A 24,697-nucleotide genomic window follows, 5' to 3' on the forward strand; every position below is an offset into this window, starting at 1 on the left:
TTCTAACTTCTTTAGGGCAGAAGACAAAATAGTAGTTCACATGTCCTGATTTAAGTCCTTTTCAGAGGCTACTTTTTAATAGTATCATACAGTGATTAGTTCCTGCATTACACTCATTCAAATAGGACTGATACATGTAGATTATGGGGTTCACTAGCTATTTCACTTTCCTTTTGGTCTTGGAGAAGACTGTATTCAGTCATGATAAATGGAACAATGCCTCCTGGAGTTGATAGATCACACCAAAAAAAGACTGAAATTTGGTCTTCTGTGTGCCATGTAGGCTGCAAAAAATACTTTAAGAAATCCTGGGATCTTAATCTGATCACCCCTCTAGCTTTGTCGCTAGAATTACAGGAAGGGAACTAGCCTCCTCAGAAGCCCAAGTCCTTTTGCAGAGAGTAGAGGATGTTAAATTTATAGTGGGAACCCAGACTCATGAATTTGTTAGAATGCTTAAGGGTTTTGAGCTCTTAAGATGCATGTGAAGTAAGAGCTTTTACAATACTTATCCAGGTTTGGTAGGGACCGTTGCTTTTACTGCTTGAGATACAGATAGAAGTCACTGGGTGGGCTGCTATGCCATTGCTGAGGCTTCATAGATAAAGCCAAGTACAGAACTTCTGTTCGAATCACACTTAGCTTCTATATGGGCTAATCTCAGAATTATATGTTGTGTTATTTAACTTGGAACACTTTGCTTAGTTATACTAGCTTATGCAGTACTCAAAATGTGAAAACTTAGGCCAGTAGAAAATGAGAGAAATCTAAAGTTATCAATACATTTTTCAAACAAATTGTATTAAAGTCCTCCATTTATTCTGTGGTGGTGGTCAGGTTTTGCCTTATAAATGCAACAGCTTGCAGAACATTGTGCGATCATAAGTCATCACCAATCTATATCTAACAGGCCAAGAGTAGTAATGCAGGCAGCTGCTAATTATTTGGGATTTACTTCTTCAGCATCAATATTGTGTAACCTCTGTTCTCAAAAAGCTGAATTTCTGAAGTCGTTCATTTACAATAATAAAAATGAAATCAAAGAGCAGCTATATGGTACATAATGAGTGATGACAAATGTTATATAGCGTGCCTGATTCTTTTCTTTCAGAGAAGTGTATTTCTCTATTTTGGCATCTCTTTGCTGCCAAATCACTCAGGCTCTTCAAATCTGTATGGTTGCTTGAATGTCAGCTGAAGGATTGATGTCACATTTGGCAGCAGAAAGATGACTTGGACAGTAGAAAAATTGTTCATATTACTAGTCATTCATAAGATAAATGCTCATAAAATCAATGTTTCTTTTCCACTATAAAAACACACTTCTTCCCTTTTTTTTTATCCATTTTATTCTCCACTTTTCATTTGTGAAGCTTTGACCTCTGGGAGTTTGGCAATGTATCTTATTGTTGGTAGTAGTAGTTGTTACTGAAGCTGGGAGTGAACGACAGGAAATAAGTCATTCAATGATTGCCTGTTCTGTTTTTCCCCCTCTAAAATACATGGCATTGGCCACTGTTAGAAGACAGTGATTGGGCTAGATGGACCATTGGTCTCACCCAGTATGGCCATTCTTATGTTTTTACAACTGCTGGGACGCAGAAGACTAATACCACTAGTAGGTTTCTTTCCAGGGTATTTTGACCCTGCATGTTCAGACCCTCACCAGGCATTCCACAGTTTGTACTTTTCCTACAGGTGGGAACTTTCTCAGTGGCTAGTGAAGAAGTCCTGAAGAACAGAGCTATTAAGAAAGCAAAGCGCAGAAATGTTGGGTTTGAGGTAACTCTTAACATTTAAGACTAATATAGTTAGACTCTCAATCTTTAATACTGAAAAATGTGCCACCTGTGCTCTATTGATGATTATGTATTGTACATTTCCCCTGTAATTTAACTTGTATAGCAAGCTTTTTTTAAGGGTACTGTAGTGGACACTGTTCAAATACAGGAATCCATGTTTGCTGCAGAAGGTATTTTCAGTAACTGTCCACATAGCAATGGGAAGGGTGGAGTGGGATATAGACAGTATAAATGCCATGGTCAAAAAAGATGAAAGTTCTTTAAAACATTTTGAATTTGCACTATAGAAAACTAACTAGCATTTCTAAAGACAAAGGAAACTAAGCATTTGAATAGCTTCAGTTTTCCAACAGTGGGAACATTTTGGAGATTTTAACAATAACTTAGTGTTTGTTAGAGGAGGGCTGATAGACTTGCCTATTATTAAAGTTACTAGACATTTCCTGAAATACCCTATTTTCAATTGCTATAATTTTGTTAAACTTTTAACCATTTGGGCTGAAATTTCAGCCAAAACAGTTCAGCCATTTATGAGGATGAGGTTAGGGGAAAAAATACATTGGCAAAATTCAATATTAAAAAAATTCTGGAGACCTTTTCTGGAAACAGGCAGAAGGTATATGTGTGGGAAATACATTTTCTATGTTTTTATCTGAAATTATCATGTAGTTGCAGGGCTTTGGAGCTGTGCTTCGGCTCCGGAGCCAGCTGCAGGCAAAAACCTGCAGCTCCACTGCTCTGGAGCTGCTCTGTGCTCCAGCTCCGGGCTCCGCTCCAAAGCCCTGGTTATAGGTTTCCATGTGCTCAGCAAAGCAAGTTAATGGTTCTTTAATGCAAGATACATTCTTGCTGTGGAAGTAGATCAAATTGTGTTTATCAACAATGCTAGTACAATGTTTAATTACTAACATCATGTCTTCCTGCCAGATTTCCACAGACTGTACAACATGTACTTCTTAAAATAGGGCATTTTCCTACTCATTCATTACTAGTCCTGCAGATTTTGTTCTCAAATTTGTCTTCCTATTCTGAGCATTTTGTTAGTTGTATGAGCTCTTCTGATCCTCTCAAGATGAGGTGCATATATAGGCTTGGAAGGATTAGATTTTTATTGGTAAATGTCGATAGACGTCTGTTTCACCATACGCACGCACCAACGCAAATATATTTCTGTCAATAATACTCAATATTTACAGATAGGCAAAGTAAGGAAAATGTTACTTGAAAATATTGTTTGATTTAAGGATATTTATTTTGTGTATATATATGTTGGCAATTTGTGTTTTAATAGTTATAGAGCTTTACATTTTTGAATCAGCGTCTATTGTCACTAAATAATTGTCTGACCTCCCCGTTCCCCAATTTCTGACAACTGTGGAAATTTAAAGAGATTTAAAAATGCTTAAAACTAAACAGATATCTGTTGAAATTAAAAAAAAAATAGAATTCTGCTAAACTTAGTTATGTACCTTTGTACTCATATGGTCAGTTGCCTGAGCCAAAGTACAGTAATTATAAACATTTGTTGAAACAAAGCATGTATGAACTGGAAGGAAATTGAGGTCTGATTTCTGTAAATAGAGTGGCTAGAAAATGATTTTTATTTGTCAAATGTAGTAAACTACAGAAACATAGTACTTGTGTTTTGTTTTGTTTATTTGTAGGGATTCGGTACCATTCATTTTGGGGGGGGGGGGAACTGTTTTGCAGTAGTGTTTGATTAGTACTAAGTAGATGAAAGAATTTTTGTGGGTGAGGTGTATGTAACTGGTTGTATTTTTTTTTTTATTTTATTTCAGTCTGACAATGGAGGAGCTTTTAAAGGGTTTAAAGGTTTTGTTTTACCTTCTGGAAAAGGAGGTGGTGGCTTCACTGGATTTGGTAATGGTACAGACATGAAGCCTTTAGGAGGGCTGTCGAATGGAAGCAGTGGTATTTCTAGTACTCCCTCTTTCACTAGTGTAAAGACTGCTTCTGAAGTACAGCCTGCATTTGGTAAGTTGACTAATACTTTTATTTGTATTAAATGAAATTGCCAAACAATTAAAAAAAAGTCTCCAAAGTTATTAATTATTTGTTTAAGCTAAAGTGGTGGTCCAAACTTTAAGTGACAGTTTTTCATTGTAACAGTAAAAGAAAGTTTCAGAAAACTCTCTTCTCTGTTGGGTTTCTTACAAACACTTTAAACAAGTGGGAAGGCAAGTCATATACTCAGTTTGATCTCCAAATATGAAATTTGGAAACTAATTCATATTTGGCAATAGATAAAGTAGAAGTTAGCGGCTTTCTGAAAAAAGAATGATTGGGAATGGTAGACTGAAACATGGTATAGCATGCCAAATTTATGAAATCCTGCTGATAAAGTATTTTAATTTTCATTTTGAATGTGTCTCATTTTTCCTAAATTCCACAATTTAGAGGAATAAAATTCAGTGAAAGTAACCCATCAGATGTGACTGCTTCAGTTGCAACTCTCATTATTGAAAGATGGATCAGATAGTGTTTAGATCTTAAGGGAAGAGATTTAAATGACTTTCAAGCTATACTATTTTTTTAAATTTTGTTATGTATAAAACACATTGCTAATCTACTTAAAATCGAACTGAGCACATTGAGAAATTTTACTTTAAAATACTTGTGGATTGCTCACCATAAAGGGAATTTTCCATTTTTTTTAATGTAGCCATTGTGTTCTTTATAGTGTTTTCGAAGTAATGTTAAAATATGGAATCAGGTGGCCAGAATCATGAATTGTTTTCTAAAATAACTTGTGACAACTACTGAAAACCTATCAGTACAATAATCTGAAACTGTTTTCTGTACTGCAGCTTCCTATAGGCAAACTTGAACTAATGATGATGGGTTACATTTGAATCCAGTATATTGTATAAAAATACTTTTGGCTCTAGTTTTCTGGAGTCAAACTGACAACTTTTGGGTTTTCATAATGCTTGTGTCCTATTTCCTTCTGGTGGTGGGGTCATCCTTTACATTTTTCCTTGAATGAAGAGCTAAAACAAATTTTGCTATTTGCTCCATAGAAACCCTAGGTGGAGCTATGGACATCTTAGCTGCAGACTTCAGGATAATTGATTCCCAAAGCTGTATGATTTTATGCTATAGTGAATTAATCAGTAAGAGAATGTTTTATAAATAAGATAAATTTAGAATGTATAAAGATATATAATTTTATATATAGATTGTATACAAACAAAAATACTCATCCTAGTCTAGGCTCTTCATTATGGTACTCGTTCAGTTTATTTTGAGATTATATTTTCCAGCACACAGGTCTTGTGGCTTCAGCGTTTTTCCAATATTTTGGAAACATGCACACCTTACCTTGTAAATACAATCTTGGCATTTACAATATTTCAACATATTGTACTGCAAAACTATCCTAGTAACTAGACTTTCATACATTGTGTTATGACACTTTATTTAAAATTTCTTAAAATTATGCTTGACAAACCTTGATCCAGACTTTGAAACAACTGCCAATCTTCAACACTCCTTGAAGGGCACTGTTGAATACATCATCTTAATAGCCAGCACTGGTCATGCTTACTATAGTGAAGGTGGTAAAACTTTCTCTTTATAACCACCATTTTCCAAAATGATCATTTATGATTAAATTCTTTGCAGATGGAACTTTTCATTTTGAAAGATTGGGTCGTCTTCGAGTAGTATCGGTATGGGTGCTCCACTATAGGTGTATCCACATTCCTGTGCCTCAGATTAGAGATTTTAGACAGCAGTGCCCGGTTGTCCTGCATATGCGCGCTCCCTGTCTTGAGCTCTGTCTCGAGGCTATCTAGCGCTGCATGGGTCATCCATCCCGAGTTCCTTCTCAACCACTTTTGGCCTGTAATGAAGCATTAGCAGAGTCCAAGTGACAATTTATTTCTGAACTATATTTCCAGTAGATACTATAACTAGTAGAGTTTACGTTATAGTAATACTATCCTTTTTCCTTTAAATTTTTTTGGGGGGGATGGGGTTTGAAAAGTTATCTCCTGGTCCATAACTGATTTTTGTCATCTCTTCCTGTTTGGGAAGCGAAACCCGAAAAGGGGTATGGCTGGTTCCCTTGAGTTTAAACGCTCTCTCTCCTGCACAGAAGCTATTCTGGTCAGTAACAGTCATTCACACGGCATTTGTTGCCTCAGAGTGTGTCAGGTACCACAGAAGTGTACTTTCTGCCTGAAATTAAAATCAAGAGTAGGAAAAAACCGTGAACTGAATCTCCGATTCCTCATGATGGAAAGTTCACTTGGACCGCCGTAGAACAATAGTTCCCAATACACCCATTGGTGCCCTCAGGACATCACACTCGGGTGGCCTCAAAGAGGAAATCTGGTGATTCTCAAAAAAGAGAGCTACAAGTCTCCAGACTAAAGAATTGACCAGGAAAAAGAGATCCCTTGCAAAACCGTCCACCTCGGTATCGACAGAACTGTGATTGGATACCCATGAAGCTATAGGCTCCTCAGGTACAGGTACTGCCAGTAAGCCTAAAGACCTGAAAGGCACAGGCACAGGGACGTCCGTACCGTCAGAGGAGAGGAGTGATAGAGAGCACACTAGCTCCTTTAAAATGGCACTGCTGGAGTCACGGAGAGCCTCGGTACCAAGCATCTCCACTACACAAAAGACTAGAGCACCTTCTTCTGCCCACTTATCAAACCACAGAAGATTACAGGTACGGTTGACTCCCTTGACAACAATGGTCCCCTCTCTGCAGACTTTAATGTTACTGATTGCTACCACGGTATCACAAGAATTCCATTTCTCCAAAGACCTATTGGTTTCAGAAACACCTGAATCCCCGTTTGTTGGTGCTGGCATGACCGCAGTACCGACTACATCTTGATCCCCTGAATTCCCCATGGTACCAAGACCATTCACCATCAGCCTCCTTATCTGCTCCACGTCTATCTAGTGAAGAAGAGGAGGATGACTATGATACATATTCAGTCTCAGTGCAAAGCTCCCCAGGGTAATGTCAAGAGACCAGTCACCTAGAAATGGTCACAGAGCCACAGTATCAATATGACAGACAAGGCCTATCCACTTGGTATGGACAGCCATACTCTTCTCACCACCCCAGTGACTGTACTGGGTCCCATGGGTAACCTATAGATACCAGTTCTCTAGAATCTCAAGAGTTTTCCTCTATCCTGATATGAGACAATCTCCCTCAGTTTCCCTTTCTAGACTCCCGGATCTTTTTTTTGGGAACAGGAACTTTTGAGGACCAGGAAGCAGACTGGACAAGATTACTCCAGCGACAAACATCTCCTCATCCTCTCCAGATGAAGCCATTATACCTCCGCCACCAACCATGGTAGACGACGTCAAACAGTTTCAGGAACTCACCAAGAGAGAGCAGACTCACTTCAGATCCCCCTCGAAGAAGGGAAGGAATCGCAACGCAAGCTGCTTGACAACCTGCATACATCCTCGTTAGCTGATACTGCCCTTTCTATCGACAAGGCCTTACTAGACCCAGCCAAAACCATCTGGCAAACACCAGCCACAATACTGCCCACATGTAAAAGGGCCGATAAAAAATATTATGTCCCCTCTAAAGATGTGGACTCTATTTTCCCATCCACACCCAAATTCTCTTGTGGTACATGCTGTAAATGAACATGGCACACAGCACCACATAAATGGACACCAGATGACAAGGACTAGAAAGACGACTTATCTGGCAGGAACTTGTACTCATCAGCAACCCTACAATTTAAGATTGTATTTCACCACAAGGGCCTGATAATTAGCAATCACATAAATTATATGAAACTCAGTGTCTCCATTGAATATCGCTCAAATGATCGGAGAGAGCCATGCCAAGCCATCATCGCTGAGCATCAGCTTCTAGCAAGAACATCATTATACACCCCATTAGACGTGGCTGAGATAGCTGCCGGCTCCATATCTACAGCAGTGTTATTGTGGCTTCACCTTTCCAGCCTCCCAAGTGAGGTCCAAATGACTGTGGAGGACCTTCCATTCAAAGGATTCAAACTCTTTGCGGAATAACAGATGAATCCCTCCACACACTAAAACACTCCAGAGCCACGTTGTGTTCTCTGGGGATCTATACACCTGCACAGAAAAGGAAATACAGCAAATCTCAGACATCACAAAGATCCTAGCTTGCTCAGTTCCTTCCACCCCAGACATACTAGGAACCCCAGTGGAAGAGACAACAGGTGCAGAAACACAGGCTGACAACTGCCCAAACCTCAACTTCACAATTTTCAATGTTGAAACATTAGTTTTGATGCATAGGTCGAGGGCCCGAGCTACCACCCCCACTATCAATTGTTGCAATACTCAAATCATTTACATCCTTTTGGATACCACCTTTTCCCAGTTTTGTCAAAAAAGAATAAGATAACGTCAGACAAGTAGGTACTGGAAATCATTTCCAATGGTTAATTCCATCCACTTTACTTACCTACCTACCTCTCCGCCCCCCCTTCAGGGATCCTTCTCATGAGCAACTGTTAAGTCAGGAAATAAACCATCTCCTAAACCTCGTGCTGTAGAACCAGTTCCCAGTCAGCACAGAGGGAAGGGTTTCGATTCAAATACTACCTGGTCCCGAAAAAGAATAGAGAATGTAGACTCATTCTGGATCTGAGATCACTCAACAGATATGGAAAGAGACAACGATTCAGTATGGTTACATTAGCAGCAGTAATTCCATCTCTGGACCAGGGAGACTGGTTCTTGGCCCTCGACCTACAAGATGTTTATTTAAATATCGTGATCCAGCCATTCCACAGTAGGTTTCTGAGATTCACCTTGAGTCAAGACCATTTTCACTACAAGATACTTCCATTCGGCCTATGATCTGCACCAAGGATGTTCTCAAAGATCCTGTCTGTGGTAGCAGCACATCTTTGCAAACTAGGAATTGTGATATCCATATGTAGATGACTGCCAGTGCCTACTCAAGGCATGATCCTTTGATGCCCTATCGGCCACGCAAAATGCTATAAATATATTCATGCAGCTGGGACTAAAAATTGAATGTTTAAAAATCAACTCTGACTCAGGCTCCTATGAATCCTAGATTATGTACTATCTAGATGCAGTGAAGAGCCAAAGCCTTCCTCCCTCCCACTACAAAGGTTCAACGCCTTAACTTTCTTAATCAACACAATCCAGGCCAGACCTCAGCCAGAAATCGCCTACAACTACTGGGGAACATGGTGGCAGGCACCTTTGTAATAAGTCACACAAGACTCCACATGCGTTGCCTTCAAGCATGGCTCAAAGCAGTATATGTACCAAACAGAGACTGAACAAACTGCTGTCGATGCCCTCGACAGTCAAAAACTCTCGAATGGTGGCAAGTTCTACAGAATGTCTGCGTAGGGGTTTCCTTCACTCCACAACCTCCAATATTGATACTGACAACAGATGCATCTTTACTGGGCTGAGGCGCTCATTCTAGACAACCATACGGTTCAAGGTAAATGGTCCCCCTTGGAATCAACACTGCATATCAACCTATCAGAGCTCAGAGTGATTTGGAATGCCTGTTCACATTTGCTATGGTTGATCAGAGGCAAACATAAAGATTATGACAGACAACGTAGCATGTATGTTTTACATAAATCTCTAGGGAGGAACAAGATCACCATCCCGTTGTGCTGAAGCAGTGAAACTGTGGAATTGATGCATTTGGCACAGCATTGGCATGCCAGCTGCCTACCTTCCAAGAACACACCAGAGCAGACACCCTCAGCAGGAAATTTTTGCAGATCCACAAATGAGAAATGGACCCTGTTCTCCACAACATATTTCTGCATTGAGGTGTCCCAGAAAGTGACTTATTTTCCAAGGCCAAAAACAAGAAACGTTCCCAGTTCTCCAGTTCTGCTAATCATTCTCAGACACTTTTCTCTTTCATTAGAATACGGGTCTCCTTATGTCTTTCCTTCAGTTCCTTTCATATCAAAGGTCCTGCTCAAGATAAGAAAAGAGAGAGCAAAGGTTATTTATATACCTTTGTTCTATTCTTATAGTTCCCAAGACAAACATGGTTCCCATACCTTATTCAGTTCGTGATGCGCCCACCAGTTATTCCCTGAGACCTCCGTCAGAGCCTAGCCATTTGGACTCTACACCAAGTGCTTTGGCGTTGGGGAGGAATGTACCTCCTATGCTGTCTCTGACCCTGAACCGCCCACCCTCCCCAGTGTGTATGAAGACGCATGAGATATGTGAACAGACTACCGAGAGAAGGTGGTTACTGGCACTAAAATCATCTAGGCATGGGGAGGAGAGCACAGTGCAGCTGAAATCCAAGCATTCTTCTTCACTGGTAGTACCAAAACCAACGCCATTAATTCTGGTATCAAGGCAGGGTACCATCGAGTCTGGGGCCCCAACAGGCATCTTCTGCGCCTGCGGTACCACAGCATTCAGAGAACATCTCGGTATCCACTACACAGGATACATTTTGTGGCAGTGAGAGGTCTGGTGAGCCTATCAGTACTGGTATACCCTGCAGTGCAGGAGACCACGCTTCTGGTACCAGCAGACAGAGGGGTGCAAGTATATTATTGGTGCAGAATTCTCCGTACCGTGAGCCTCAGTCTTCACACCCATCAGTACCATCAAAGGGTAAGCCTGCAGAGTTGGCTGCTCTACACGCTTTACTGATGCAGCACTGTTGGGAGCAGCATTCTCTTCTTCCCCTCCCCCCCCCCGGTGGTGATTCACCCTCCTCTGAATCGGAGGTGTGGGGAGATGACTAACAAGTTGCCACCTGTTCCTGAGCCCAGTAGTGGGCCCAGTGGTGAGTAGACAGAGGCAGTTCAGGAGGATCCTGCTGGACAGCTAGCGGAAGTTTGGGGATCCAAGTGAATGAGATTGGTTAAGAAGTCCTCCCACTACCTTATTGATATTTTAGCCACCACAGAGCTTCTGTGGGTGGCCTTAACTATTGATGATGCAATTTTGGAGCCCATTCAGTCATTCTGTTAGTCCCCTTCATCCCTTCCTCACCTCAAAAAGGGCTGAATGTAAATATTATGTTCCCTCCCAGGGATGTGAATATCTATGCTTATGTTCCCCCCCCAAAGGTTCTCTGGTGATGTCAGTGGCCAATGAAAGGGAATGGCAGAGTCAACAGGTGGCAGCCCCCAAATGAAAGGGTGCTAAAAAACTAGATTTGGCAGAAAAGTTTAGGGTTGCAACTCAGAATTGCTGACCAACAGGGTATTTTGAGACATTATGATTTTACTATTTGGGACTCCACATCAAAGTTTAGGAACATGTTGCCAGAGGACACTAGGCAAGAGTTCTCTTTCCCTCTTTAGTTGATGAGCAGAAATTTGTAGCAAGAACTTTGCTGAAACCTGGACTAGATGCAGTGGACTCTGCTGCTAGGACCATGGCTTCTGTAGTTTCCATACCAGGAGCTCTTGGCTGCAGGCCTCAGGTCTTCCGGAAGAAGGCCAATAAACAACACAAGATTTGTCCTTTGAAGAGTCTTCACTTTTTTCATAATAAACAGACTCTAAACTCCATGGTTTGAAGGACTCTAGGGTGCAGACCACCTCCTCCTCCTGCTTCTGCATCAACGCCTGCTCCATCTAGTCATCCGGGGGGTGCTAAACTGGTGTTTTGATAGGACGGTCAAGGACAGCATGCCAATTTTCAGGAAGCCAGATTCAGTCTCCCCCCATATTCACAAATCACCTTGTCCACTTCCTCCATGCTTGGTCCCAGATTACTCGGATGTTGGGTCTTAAGCACTGTGGAAGTGGGATATAGCCTCTAATTTCTTTGTTCCTCCTTCACAATCCCTCTTCAGAGACTACTCTCATGAGGAGCTCCTTCTCCAGGAGGTTCATTTTCTCTTTCGAGTAGGAGCCATAAATTAGTTCTGCAGTTTTATTCCTGTTATTTCCTAATCGTGAAAGCAAAGAGGTCTCACACCAACAAATTTTACATGGTCCCCCTAGCTTCCATCATTCCCTCCCTGGAGAGTGGTATACTGCCCTCGATGTAAAAAACGCCTACTTTCATGAGACAATTTATCAATGTAACAGAAAATGTCACATTCGTAGTGAAGCACTCTTAATACCAGTTCACTGAGCTGCCTTTCAGCCTGTCAGCAGCTCCTCGGGTTTTCATAAAATGTATGATAGGGGTACCTATGTAGTAGGAGTAAAAGTCTACTCTTACATGGACAGTTGGCTAGTCAGAAGTGAGTCCGGGGCTCAGATACTGTCCGGTATATATCTCATCCGGTCAACTTTCAAAGCTCTGAGTGTGCTGATCAACATAAAGAAATCTATCCTTTCTCCAGCTCAGAGGATGGAGTTTATAGGGGCAGTTCTGGATTCTGCTTAAGCCAGGGCTTTCCTTCTGGACACAAGGTTCCAAACAATTTGATCTCTTGTTGCAGATCTCAAGGCTCATCCAGTCACAACAGTGTAAAACTGTATAAAGTTCCTGGGGCATATGGCCTCATGCACATACATAGTCCAGCATGCCAGGTTACATCTCAGGACTGTGGCATGTAACCTGTGATTTGAAGCTGCTTGATTTGAAGATAACTGGAGGATCGCTAATATGACACCAATTTTTTAAAAAGACTCGAGAGCTAAGTTCCCTCTAAGCTGTGTGGTTGTGAAGCAGCCTATGAAGCGCCGTGCAGGCTCTCAGGGCTGCGGCTGGGAGAGATGCCTCTCCCCCAGCCCGGGACCTGCTGCGGCGGCCAACCCCAGCCTGGCGCTCCACTTCACTTGCACTGTGGCCCAGCGGCCACAGCGCTGGCTCCTCTCCAGACCCTCCCCTGCACTCCTATGGGCCCTCCAGCTCCAGGGCTTCTCTCCTCTCCACCCCTTCACTCATCTCAGCCGGCCGACTGAGGGCTCCTCTCTCTGCACCTGCCGGCTGCCTGTGGGGGTGGAGGAGGTAGAAAGGAGTCCAGATTTGCTGTTGCTCCTCCGGGCTGCCGGTGAGGGACGGTCCACTGCTTTGTGCTCTCCTGGGGTCCAGAGCCCAAAGCGGCAGACTGTCACTGGCGGCCCGGACTGTGGATGGACCTACCACAGCCCGGGGAGAGGTGACCCTCCCCCAGACCTGCCACGGACCAGGGGAGAGAGGCAACCCTCGCCTGGCCCCAGCCCCCAGACCTGTAGAGGACGGGGAAGAGGCGCCCCAGCCCACCCCTGGACCTGCCATGGCTGGGGGAGAGGCACCTATCCTGTGGCCCCAACCCTGGAGCTGCCACAGTGGGGAGAGGCGCCTCTCCCCTGAAGACTAGGTGCTGCTGTGGGGAGAGAGAGCTGGGGGGAGTCCTCTCTCCCTGCTATAGCCCCGGGACAGCCTGCACCCAAAACCCCTCACCCCAGCCCGCACCCCCAGCTGGCGTCCTCACCTCTCCTGCACCCTCAGCAGAGTCATCACCCCCTGCACTCCAACCCTCTGCCCCAGCCCTGAGCCCTTTCCACACTCCAAACCCGTCAGTCCTATCCCTGCCACATAAATTTTGTTATGTGCACCAATATGGAGGTTGCGTCACACATCACCTCCATATTGGTGCACATAACTAAATTCTTTCCGCACATGTGTGGGAAAAATTAAAGGGAACACTGCTCCAAAGGCAATCCTTGCAATTACCTGTGAGTAAGCCTAACTTCAGTACCAGGAAAATCGGCCCTAGATGTTCGAAGAGCTCTCGTGTTATAGACAGGACTAAACAGTTCCGTTAGTCAACCCAACTATTCACAGCTATTGCAGTCAGGATGAAAGATCTCCCAGTCTCTTCACAAATAATTTTATTGTGGATAGCTTCCAGTATTCATGTATGTTCTGATCTGGCTGGCATTTCTCCACTGAGCAAAATAACGGCATATTCTACAAGTTTGCAAGAGGCCTCAGTGTCATTTTTCGTACAAGTCCTTATCCAGGACAGTGGTAGAGCAGCAGTCTGGTCTTCGGTGCACACCTTCGCATCCAATTATGCCATCACTCAGGACTCTTAGAGACTCTGCTAAATTTGGACAAGTTGTATTCCAGTCTGTGTATGCATAGGCTCCAATTCCCCCTCCTACTTTACAGCTTGAGTCAGAGTGGAATGCCCATGTGCAATCACTCAAAAAATGCTTAATAACCTTCTGTAACTGTTCTTCAAGATATGCTGCACATGTCCATTCCACAACCTGCCCTCCTACCCCTCTGCATTGGAGTGGTCAGGCAAAAAGGAACCAGAGGGGGCTCAGGAGCAGCTGGGTGACAGTGGTGTGCAACAGCACAGGGCTTTTGACCTTCCCCAACAGGTGCCACTGAAGGGAAAATGTCCTATGACTGTGTACAGGGTGTGCACACGCTAAGCATGGAATAAGAACAGTTACAGAAGGATAGTAACCTTTCCCCCCCCCCCATTCCCTTGTGTTAGATACAGAAGAGTGAAATGCTTTTTGTTAAAATAACTTTCACCATTTCTAGTCTGTGACTTAGGTTAATGCTTGAAATTTAGAATGGACTTAGTCTGCCCTGATTAATGCCTTTATTTAGAGTTATGACCAATTAAAAAAAAAAAAACCTGAACGTGTTCATTTGTTATGTTTTAAGCAAAAATTAATCCCAGTGCCCATTGTGAGATTACTATGGAGACCCTCTAAATTCCTGCTCAAACAAGATATGATTTACTACTCGGGTTGCTCTAAAACAAGTGGCATAGGACAATTTGTTAAATTTACCTTAATGAAATACGAAGATTATCTGGTAAAATTTGTTTTAGTGCTGCAGCGTTTGTTTTTGCCACATTCTAAAAGATTATAAATTCTAGAATTTTTTTTTTAACTTTACAAATAGCTTTTTCTGTTTTAAAGGTATAATTATTACAGATAGGTGCTGCCCTGTTACAAGCTTTGCAGAAAATTTTTGTGGCAAATAGCAGTAAGGTGGGAAAGTTCAGTTGAAAACCTTTTCAATATTAAAGCTAAAAACAGGCAATTAGATTCTCTTGAAGAGAGAATCTATAAAAGCTAAAGTTGTTCAAAAGCAAAGTTAAGTTGCCTGTACTGAATGTATTCAGTATTTTATATCCCTGCCTTTCTGATTTAAGGAACTGATCTGGCTCTCATTGAAGTGAATGACAGATCTTTTGACTTCAATGAGAACAGGTTCAGATCCTGTGTGTGAAGATGAGTATAACTACTGTATGTATAACATATTGTGAAATATGCAGTTGTGCAAGATAGCCAAGTAAATATTGCTGTGTATGTAACTTCTGCATTTCCTGATTTTAAATGTGCATCCTTAAACTTGTAATAGCTTGGGTCTTTTTGTTTTTATTAGCTAATCATGTTGGATGCAGCAGATAAGTGACTGAAAACTAACCTACACCTAGAATCTTCCTTTGTATTTCCTTAGTACTTTTCTACACTTTGCTTGTTATTTTTTTTGTTTTTCTTTTAATATTGTACTTTGTTTAGCCTTGTTAATTCTTCTGTACTGTTTTGTTTTTTGGAATTGTTGCCTCTTACCTTTAATCACTATCCATACAATTTTGAAATTCCAGACTGCAAACACTGGGCCTGTTTTAAGGCATTGTCTATTTACTTGTACTGCTCCACCTCTCCTTTTCCCTCAGGCCTTAAATATTGTGGTGATACAGATTAAATTGAGCTCACAGAGAGATAGTTGAGCAAGAACGTAGATGATTTGATACAGTTTTCTTCAAAGTTTGTATATCTTCCAGATTACTGTTGTTTTTTTTTAATTACTTACTTTTTTCAATAGGATCCGTGACATCAAATGGTCCCACCACCACATTGGTTGAGAAAAAGGCTTCAGGCACAAAAGCTAATGGTGGCAGTCCACAATCCTCATCCTCTGGTTACACTCAAAATAAAATGTGCAGCTCTAGTGTTTATCACAAACAGTTAGCAGCTCTAAACTGTTCTGTGCGTGACTGGATAGTAAAGCATGTAAACACAAATCCACTTTGTGATCTGACACCCATATTTAGAGACTATGAGAAATATTTAGCAAGCATTGAACAACATCATGGAAGCAGTAGTGATAGTGGCTCTGAAAATGAAAGCAACAAAACAACTGGAACTCAGTCTGTTCCTACGTTTGGGACTTCGAAACTTCAGCAAGGATCAACTTTTTTGTTTAACAGCAACAAAACTGAGGATGAATCAGACAAGAAAACTGAATCAACGTCGGAAAAGAACAGAGAATCACCATTAGGAGTTGCATCAAATGTCTCATTTAATTTTGGCAAGAATGTTGATAGTTCTATTTTGGGTTCACTTGGTTCTGGCACACTAACTAGTTTTTCATTCTCCCCTGGGAATTCGGGTGTATTTGGAAAAGATGCAAAGCAGGGAAAGTCTGTCTCCACGCTTTCCACCAGGGTATTGGAAGCTCAGACAGAAAGTGGAAGTAGTGAGGATAAAGGTAAATATTGATTTTTTTGATAAATTGAACTTTTACTAATGATAGGCTTTGAATGTTGGGGCATAACTTAATATTCCAAGGCTGCTTTGTAGTGAGCTATTAAGCTTAACAAGGGTTTGTATAGGTTTATTCACCGTTTTGCTCTTGTATTTTCAGTACTGAACGATTGCAGAACTTTGCCTCTAATCTTGAATTTCTCAATCTTGCTGTCATGACAGTAAGAAACTATAAATTTTAATTGGATTTATACATTTTAATAGCATCTTTTCAGTGTTACATAAGCAATTTGCCTACACAAGTATTGAAATTTTATGATTGAAATCTTAGACTCGTGTTCATCCAAAATTTCAACCAAATTTGTAATCCAGACCCTGTTGATTTATTCTAATACGTCAGACTAGTATATGACTAAAAAGTGCACATTTCTCCCTGCAATGTGAAGTATAATCACCGATGAAATTTAATTAGATTGTAATCTCTAGCTCAAATTAAACCAAATGTAACTTTAACTGTACTGGAACCTGCATATCTAATTAAAGGGGCTGTAAACTACCCCACCCCGTTCTTAAAGGAAGGATCTCTTTTATCTGTTTTAAACACTGCTCCACATAATTATAAGTAATGACTCGCAAACATAGTGTGGTCCATTGTGTCATTTTTATAACAGTGCTGAATTTTAAATAGCACTGTCAAATACTGATTAAATTATTATGCAAAAGTGTTATTTTATGTGTGAAGTTGGTAATTGGAGTACTCTTGGATCCCTATCCCTTACTTATTCTGGAATAAAATGACTAGTGATTAGTACTGTGAAAATATTTATAAATGTTTCCGTTGTACCCCTGTCCACTGTGGCTGTCTTTTGAAGTTTAATATAGGAGCTGGAACTCTATTTGCTTGTACACACCATTTCAGTCTGTGCTTATATAAAAGTTACATAATCTAGGATTTTAGTGAGGTGTTTTTTTTTTTTTTTTTTTTTTTTTAAGTGAGGAGTGGGAGGTAGCTTCCCTTGCAAGTGTGGTGGGGAAAGGCCCTAAAACTTCAGTTTCTGTGGAATGTAAACTTTTGAACAAAACTAAGTTTCTGGTCTTTCTGAATGTGAACCGACTGTACAGTGGTACATTAAAACCTTCAAGTCTTCAGGCAGTTTCAGCCCCACTGCAGCACTCAGTAGCTTTGTCAAGCAGCTGCAGAATGAAATGAATAAAATTCTGGTCAGTTTCACTGCTGCTGTTCATAAGTATTTAGGGAGCAGTAAAACTACCAAAGATCTTGTCAGTTTCCTTCTGCTACTGCTTAGAAAAGTTGTGAGTAGCAGCAGAGGCAGGCACAGCATCCTGGTAGAATTCCTAGTAAGTGTGGGGGGTGGAGAGAGGCTGAGCTCTTACCCATTTTTAAGCTGTTGTCTCTTGATACCATTGGTGTAGCTCTCCTTCCCCCCTCCCCCCCCCAGACCTACCCCTAGAATACTTTTCAAGCCCTCCATATAACCTGGGTGGTTGTTTTTTGGGGGGGGAAATTACTCATGAATCTCTCTTTACTTTATAACTAAATCTCCCAACCAAAAAAGTCCTGGGTTGTTTTTGTTGTTGTTTTTAAAACCAACCTTATAATTAACTAGCTGCTATTCAAACTTCCAAAAATGTAATTAGGATCATTCTGATCTCCATATTCATTTAGCTGGTGTAGCTATTAAAACACTAGACTTACTGACCACAGAAGGTTTCTTATAGTTGCCTTACCTCCAAGACACAAATCAATTTAAAATATTTTTTGACAGTCTCAGGACTGTATATGTGCACTCTCAATATGTATGTTTGTGTATTATCAATAATACAGTGTGAAGAAACAATAAGTGGTATCTGCATAACGTTGTTCTGGGTTGTATTAAACCATTCCTTTGTTTAAGGAGGAGATGAAGAGGAGGAGGAGCCACCAAAAACAGTTGTTAACGAGGTAAAAGAAGATGATGCCTTCTACTCAAAGAAGTGAGTGGTCATTTTTAATGTTTACAAGCCATAGTAAATAAAAATCATGTCTTTTTTAAAAAGAAAATAGATATAAATTAATTTTTTTAATTGAAATCGCTGTTTTTATTTACATGTTGCAAGTTCTGTACCTTCTTCCTATTCTAGTCCTAAATTGCTGAAATTGATGTTTTCATACTTTTTTTTAGTTTCGTAATTGTTAGAACTTTAGATTTTACATAGATTTTTTTTTTCTGTGAAATTTCATCTGAGTTCATCTATGTGGAATGTCTAGGGCCTCATTAACATCCTTACTGTGAGAACAACACATGTTCAAACAAAATTGAGCAAAACTTTGTGCGCTATTCGCAACCAACACCACGTTCTGATATTGCAATTCCACAGCTCAAGAAAGCTGAAACACTTTGACCAGCTATATTCCTCCATCAGGTTTTGCAATTTGAAGTTGGAGACTTGTTCTCCTAAGTCACTTAGGTGCTTTTGAATATCCCTCCCAGAGGAGACTGGGCATAGGAGTGTAAAGTTAGACTTGTTTTTGAAAATTTAGGTGTGTATATGAAATAATTCACAATATTTAAGGTATTTTAAGTCTAAATTTTCATTGTTAATATGGAACCAAATTTGCTTTGAATTCAGACTTTAAGCCTATTAAAAGAAGTGTTTAATTAAAATACAGTTTTAGTGCCTGATGCTCCAAACACTTACGTACATGCTTAACTATAAGCATGTGTGTTGTCCCATTGACATAAAAGGAACTATTCATGTGAGTGAAGTATGTACCATATTAAATCTTTGCAGGATTGGGGCTTTACATTTAAATATTTTGAAGCAAGGTTTACAAAGTACACAAGATCTTGTTTTAGGATAACGGGTTCTACGTTTTGTTTTAGTATATTGCAAACACTGGGATTTTGACTTTAACCATTAATATTTTCAAGTTCAGCTCTCCCATTTTTGAACCCTTTGCTTTGTGGTCCTACTAAAATCTATTCTTACGCTTCTAACTTGCGACCGCATCACTTTTTCTTGTTTGTTTTTCCCCAGTTTTGCAGTAAAATTAGCATTTCAAACAAAGATCAAGAGTTTTATGTATTAAAATCTGTATTGTTTAACTGCTTTTCTCAGGTCTTTTTTATATAACATATGGTCATTTGGCTTTCACTTCGTATACCATAACTTGGTGTCCTTGTTTGAAACTACAGTCTCTTGCATATTTGATTTTATTTTGTTGAGGAGAAGAATACGATCAGCTATCACAGCTGTTTACCGAATGGGACTTAGGTAGCTCTTTCTTGCCAAGTTTTCAGTGGCCTTGTCTACACTACAGGGAAAATTCGATCTAAGCTATACAATTGGCGTTAACGTGAATAGCGTAACTCAAATTAACATAGCTTAGATCTGCTTACTGCGGGGTCCACACTACGCGATGTTGATGGGAGACATTCTCCCATCAACTCCCCCTACTCTTTTCTATCCAATGGAATAGAGGAGTCGACGGAAGAGTGAACTGCAGTCGATTTAGCGGGTCTTCGCTAGCCCCGCTAAATCGACCACTGATGCATCAATCGCCGCTCGTCGATCCCCTGGTAAGTGTAGACAAGCCCAGTATCTTCATAAAACTTCCAGAACTATTCAAATTTTCCATAGCCTTATTTTCCATAAAGTTTTAACTTATAACAAAGGACTGAAAGCATTTTAAGAGTCAAAATGTCACTTTTTTTTTTTTTTTAGACTATTTCAAATGTAGTTGAGTCAACAGTTTAAAGCCAAAATGACACATTTTCTTCCTGAAACAACATTAATATAGACAGCTTACCCATGCTATGGGATCTATCATCTGGGTAGTTGCAGTAAGAACCTAAATAATGTATTTTGCTGTGGTCTGGGAGACTGGACATTTGTAGGGTTTGTTTTTTTCTATTCTATAATTGTCAGGTTTAAATTATTGAAAGGACTTTAACTGTAGATAAAATCCTCCATTACGTATTATCTGGGAGATTTTTAAAATTTGTTTATACTGTCTGACTTGTTTTATAGGTGCAAACTGTTCTACAAAAAAGATAATGAATTTAAAGAAAAGGGTGTAGGAACGCTGCATTTAAAACCTGCAGGAAATGAAAAAACTCAACTGCTGGTGCGAGCAGACACCAATTTAGGTATGTAACTTTCTTCTGAGTCTGTCTTGCTGGTCCTGATAATGCTCTATAGTGAAATCTACATTGGTGCTCTTTTCTAAAGGATCCAGTGTTTTCACTGTAACTAACTGATAGTATCTCTTGTGTGCTCAATATGTATAAGTACTCAAATAAGAGATACTATCAGTTCACAGTCACAGTTCAGAGCAACTGCACCAGCTTTCCCCCTCATGGTCCACTAAACGCACCACCCTAGGCTGCCAGCTCCTCAGCCGTCACCTCTTAGGTAGAGACCTGCATGTGTCTTCCTCCTGACCGGCTGCACAGTTCTCTCTGCCTACACTGTGATATTCCCAGCAAGCCAGCTTGCCTAAACAAGCCAGCATCTGCATTTTGCTTCTGCTTTGAAGGCTATGAATAGCAGTAATTGCCAGCCGTTATAAGTAACTACACAGCCCTTTATAAACAAGCACATTTATTCGTAAGGTGAAAGCATTAGAAAACATTAAAAATAATTTAAAAATGCACACGTGCTAATAAGTTTTTACCAGAGATTACCTCCCAACTGCAACAGGATCTCCGCTAGGAGTCAGTCCTTCAGATCCTACTAGGGGATTTTTGTATGGCTATAGGTCTGTAACAGCCTTAGCTCAGAACTAGCACATCAATGAATGGATTAGTTTGTCCATTATAAGGCTTGGGTCTTTGATCTTGAGACTCTGGGAACAGCTAATCAGCAGATAATGGTCCTATCCTCAGGGCACAGCTTCAAAAGGCTGGGTTTTTGCATAACTGAAGGTGGAGAATTTGCATTCAGCTCCCCCTAGAGATTCCCCAGGCAAACCACTTGACGCTGTCCCAAAAATCCATTCCTGTCTGGTATATTGTTCAATACATAAAAACATAAGTCCTTTAAAGTTCATATCACTTTCTACTGTTCACATAATATTTCCCCCCAGAGAGGTTACCTACAATCTTGGACCACCACAATATATAAATCATTCATTTAATACAATAGCCCCACAAAGATGCTTAAACTTAATTCAATAAGGTTTTCCAGGGATTTTGATATAAATTGTGACTACTAGGGCACTAGGAAGAGGTAGAAATCAAGACTTTTGCATCTGGGATAGGGAATGGGCTTATTATTGGGTGGCCTTCTATATTGAGATCTGAATTAGATTGTACACTAGAAATTCCAGCATGTAGGGTGCTGCTGAGCTCTGGTGCATGAAAACTTGTAAGATGTAATCAGTATGGTACAATGGAAGACTGAATTCCCCCCTCTCCCAATACTCACTACTACAGTTTTTTGTGAATTATTTCCTAGGTTTATGAAAACATTTTTTTTTGTTTATGCATATTGCTGAGTTTAAATTTGAAACGACTCTAATACAGCACTAACTTTGAATGTGATTTTTTTTAAATCACTGAGTAGTTTAATATGTTAACTTATGCCTGAGTTATAAATAACAGTGATATTCTATTTCCAGCATATGTTGTATGAATGAACAGTGGTAGCCATAAAAAATTAATTCTACTACAACACGTCCAGTCCTATATTAACAGCTCCTGTATGTTTAGTGCAATTTTTTTCTACTGCTTAAGGACTCTGCTTGATGTCTCGGAATAGTAGTTACTATGTTTATATAGACATAATGTGAACACTCAGATTTCGGTTTGTGTGCTGCATTTCCTCATTTAGCTGAGGTTTAAATTGGTCATAGGGACACTTCACCTTCCTAAAAACAAAATCCCACGTGTGCTCTTCACCCTAACACTGTTCCTCCAGCTTCTCTTATTTTTGCTGCTCTCACTTTTTTGGAGGGAAGGTTTCACATTTCTTTCCTTTCCGTGAACTACAACTCACTGAAATTTTACCTCTGGCTAAGAGGTGGGATGTAGGCCCCTGGTGCCTTATGGATGCTCTGTAGGTAAGCCAAGTATTTTATAAAGCAAAGATCAACACACCCCAGTTTCTACTGGCAGAAGAACAGAGGCCTAACCTTGGACCTTAACTTGTCTAATACTGCCAGTTGGTCAGTACTTCCACTTGAGGCCTTTCTGGCAGTGACAGAGTGAATCTGATGAAGTACCCATGAATTTCATCTCCTCTGGGTCACTAGTGAAGCATCCTTTTAGAAATAGCAGAGGAATAGATATTTGGGAAACAAAATTCCTTTGTCTTCTCCCCACAAGAGCATCTCCAGCAGCTGTAGTAGATCACATCTGCAAGCTTTGCCACTTGCACACAAATGGATAATCAGAATGAAACGGACCATACCAATTTGCTGTTGCTTCCCCAAGGAATCCTAAAGTAAAAGCATACCTACAATCCTTACTGGTGGGAGAATCCCTTGAATATAAATGGTGGGGGAAGGGAGTTTCCCTCATTCCATACTAAAGCTTAAATTCCTCCTCTGTAAGCTTACTAATATGTAAATTTTCTTACAATACCAATAATTTGTTTAACCTAATATGTTCTTTTCTCACAAATGCAGGTAACATACTATTGAACGTGTTGGTTCCGCCCAAGATGCCATGCACAAGAACAGGAAAAAACAACGTTCTTATAGTCTGTGTTCCCAATCCACCAATTGATGAGAAGAATTCCACTGTCCCTGTCACTATGTTAATAAGAGTGAAAACAAGTGAGGATGCAGATGAGTTGCACAAAATTTTACTCGAGAAAAAGGAGGCCTAAACATATTGCAGTCAAATGCTCTGAGAAATTACTGCTAAACTGCTGCTACTCATTTTTTCTTTAACTTCTTAACTCTCTACTCTGACATTCTAAGAACTGTTACAGGAATTCTGAAAAGTTTTTGTGAGGAAAAGCTAAAATGGCTAATAAAAGCTTTAACTGAACACAAGTATCCATCTGTCCTCCCTCCTTTTTTGGAATATTTAATGTATGAACCATATTTGGATAAAATTTGTACATTTAAATTAGTGATTGCTGGATGGACTGAAATCAAAGTACAAAATGTTGTACCACATGTTCTTCACAGGCTTTAAGGTGAAGTGCAGCAACCTCCTTTTTTGAGAAGGGAGAAGGCTAAATTGTTTAACTCTTGAAACTATTTCTAGACTGAATAGAATTTTTTTTTTTTTTTAAATACAAAATCAGTGTCTGCTAGCTTCTGGTAAAGGATCTAACCTTTCAAACTGTCACCTGAATAATTATATATCTGAATAACAATGCTTCTGTAGATTCTTTTTAAATTAATAAGAAATTTGATATACTGTTGGGATTCAGACTGCATCTGTGGTTCCTCAAAGCAAATGATTTGCTTGCATTATTCCTGTTGACTTTAATGTTGCTCTGCTACAAACAATTCAGTTTTGTTGTGCTTACTGTTGCAGCAAGCTAATGGTGTGCAATAGTATCCACAGACAAGTGGAAGACTATTAGCTCTCAACCCTCAACCAGACTGGCCCTATAATTGGTATTCTTGTTGACAGAGCTAGAGGCCAAGGGAGGAGACTCCAATACTCTCTCTACCTCCAGGTTGAGACACATCAACACCAGAAGCAGTTTGGTGGAGGAAACTGGGCAAGGCAAATACATGCCCTATCTGTTAATAAAATTTACTAAGCGTGTCTCATGAGCATCAAATTAAGTTTTAAAAAATCTTTGTGCTGTAAATGTCTCCTGACATGGCCAAGAGTCTGTGTAAACTTGGGTACTATACTATTAAATATTTGTCTTTGTGATGTGATAAAGCATCAGAATACTACTTGCTGGCATCAAATATAGCAGTAGGGTTGGCTGCAGTGTTCTATCTTTTGGACTACTGAAACATCATAAAGCGTGAGTAAAGTATTTAGTGTTAACCTGGAAGGAAGCTCGGATGCTGTATAGACACCCATTTTAAATATAAATTGGTGCCTTTTTTGCATTTGGTTTTGTATTTAGCCACTAAAGTGTGTGTGTGGTTAGTTTCCTCAATTTTTTCTAACGTCATGCTGGTACATAGCTCAGAGGTCAGAACTTAAATGTTTGCATGTTAATTCTGTGAATGAAAATCATAATGTGTACAAGTTTTACAGGCTCAGGTTGAAGGGCCAAGGGCTGAAATAATTTTGCATTTGTTTTTAGAAAACAGTGTCTTAATAAATAAATTTGAGTGAAGAAATTGTTTTGTAGGCTGCCAGTCACTGCACATGGAGGGGAATAATCTTTTGTGATGAGCAGATCACTCATTATGCACCTCACACTTTAAGAGCCATTGTGTATTAGACGGTTAGAGGTATTGTGCTTGGTACTTGTTTACTTCCTCATGTGCAAAGATGTGTAGTAATGTGCTTTCCA

General features: G+C 40.2%; 1 protein-coding gene across 2 annotated transcripts in view; it reads left to right on the plus strand.

Moving 5' to 3' along the window:
* The window catches only part of NUP50 (nucleoporin 50), a 30,520-nt gene extending 6,637 nt beyond the window's left edge, over positions 1-23,883 (plus strand). Inside the window, exons 3-8 of one of the 2 annotated variants that reach the window (XM_024204418.2) lie at positions 1,699-1,782; positions 3,602-3,797; positions 16,173-16,256; positions 18,169-18,247; positions 20,285-20,403; positions 22,884-23,883. In XM_024204418.2, coding sequence (XP_024060186.1) covers positions 1,699-1,782; positions 3,602-3,797; positions 16,173-16,256; positions 18,169-18,247; positions 20,285-20,403; positions 22,884-23,086 — 765 coding nt within the window. In that variant the 3' untranslated portion in view covers positions 23,087-23,883. Of the gene's footprint in view, positions 1-1,698; positions 1,783-3,601; positions 3,798-15,590; positions 16,257-18,168; positions 18,248-20,284; positions 20,404-22,883 lie in introns of both variants that reach the window. The other variant, XM_024204414.2, reaches the window with a different exon arrangement.
* Positions 23,884-24,697: the final 814 nt, after the last annotated feature.

Source organism: Terrapene carolina, unplaced genomic scaffold, assembly GCF_002925995.2.
Source record: "Terrapene carolina triunguis isolate 2854851 unplaced genomic scaffold, T_m_triunguis-2.0 Scaffold112, whole genome shotgun sequence".
Classification (NCBI taxonomy): domain Eukaryota; kingdom Metazoa; phylum Chordata; order Testudines; family Emydidae; genus Terrapene; species Terrapene triunguis.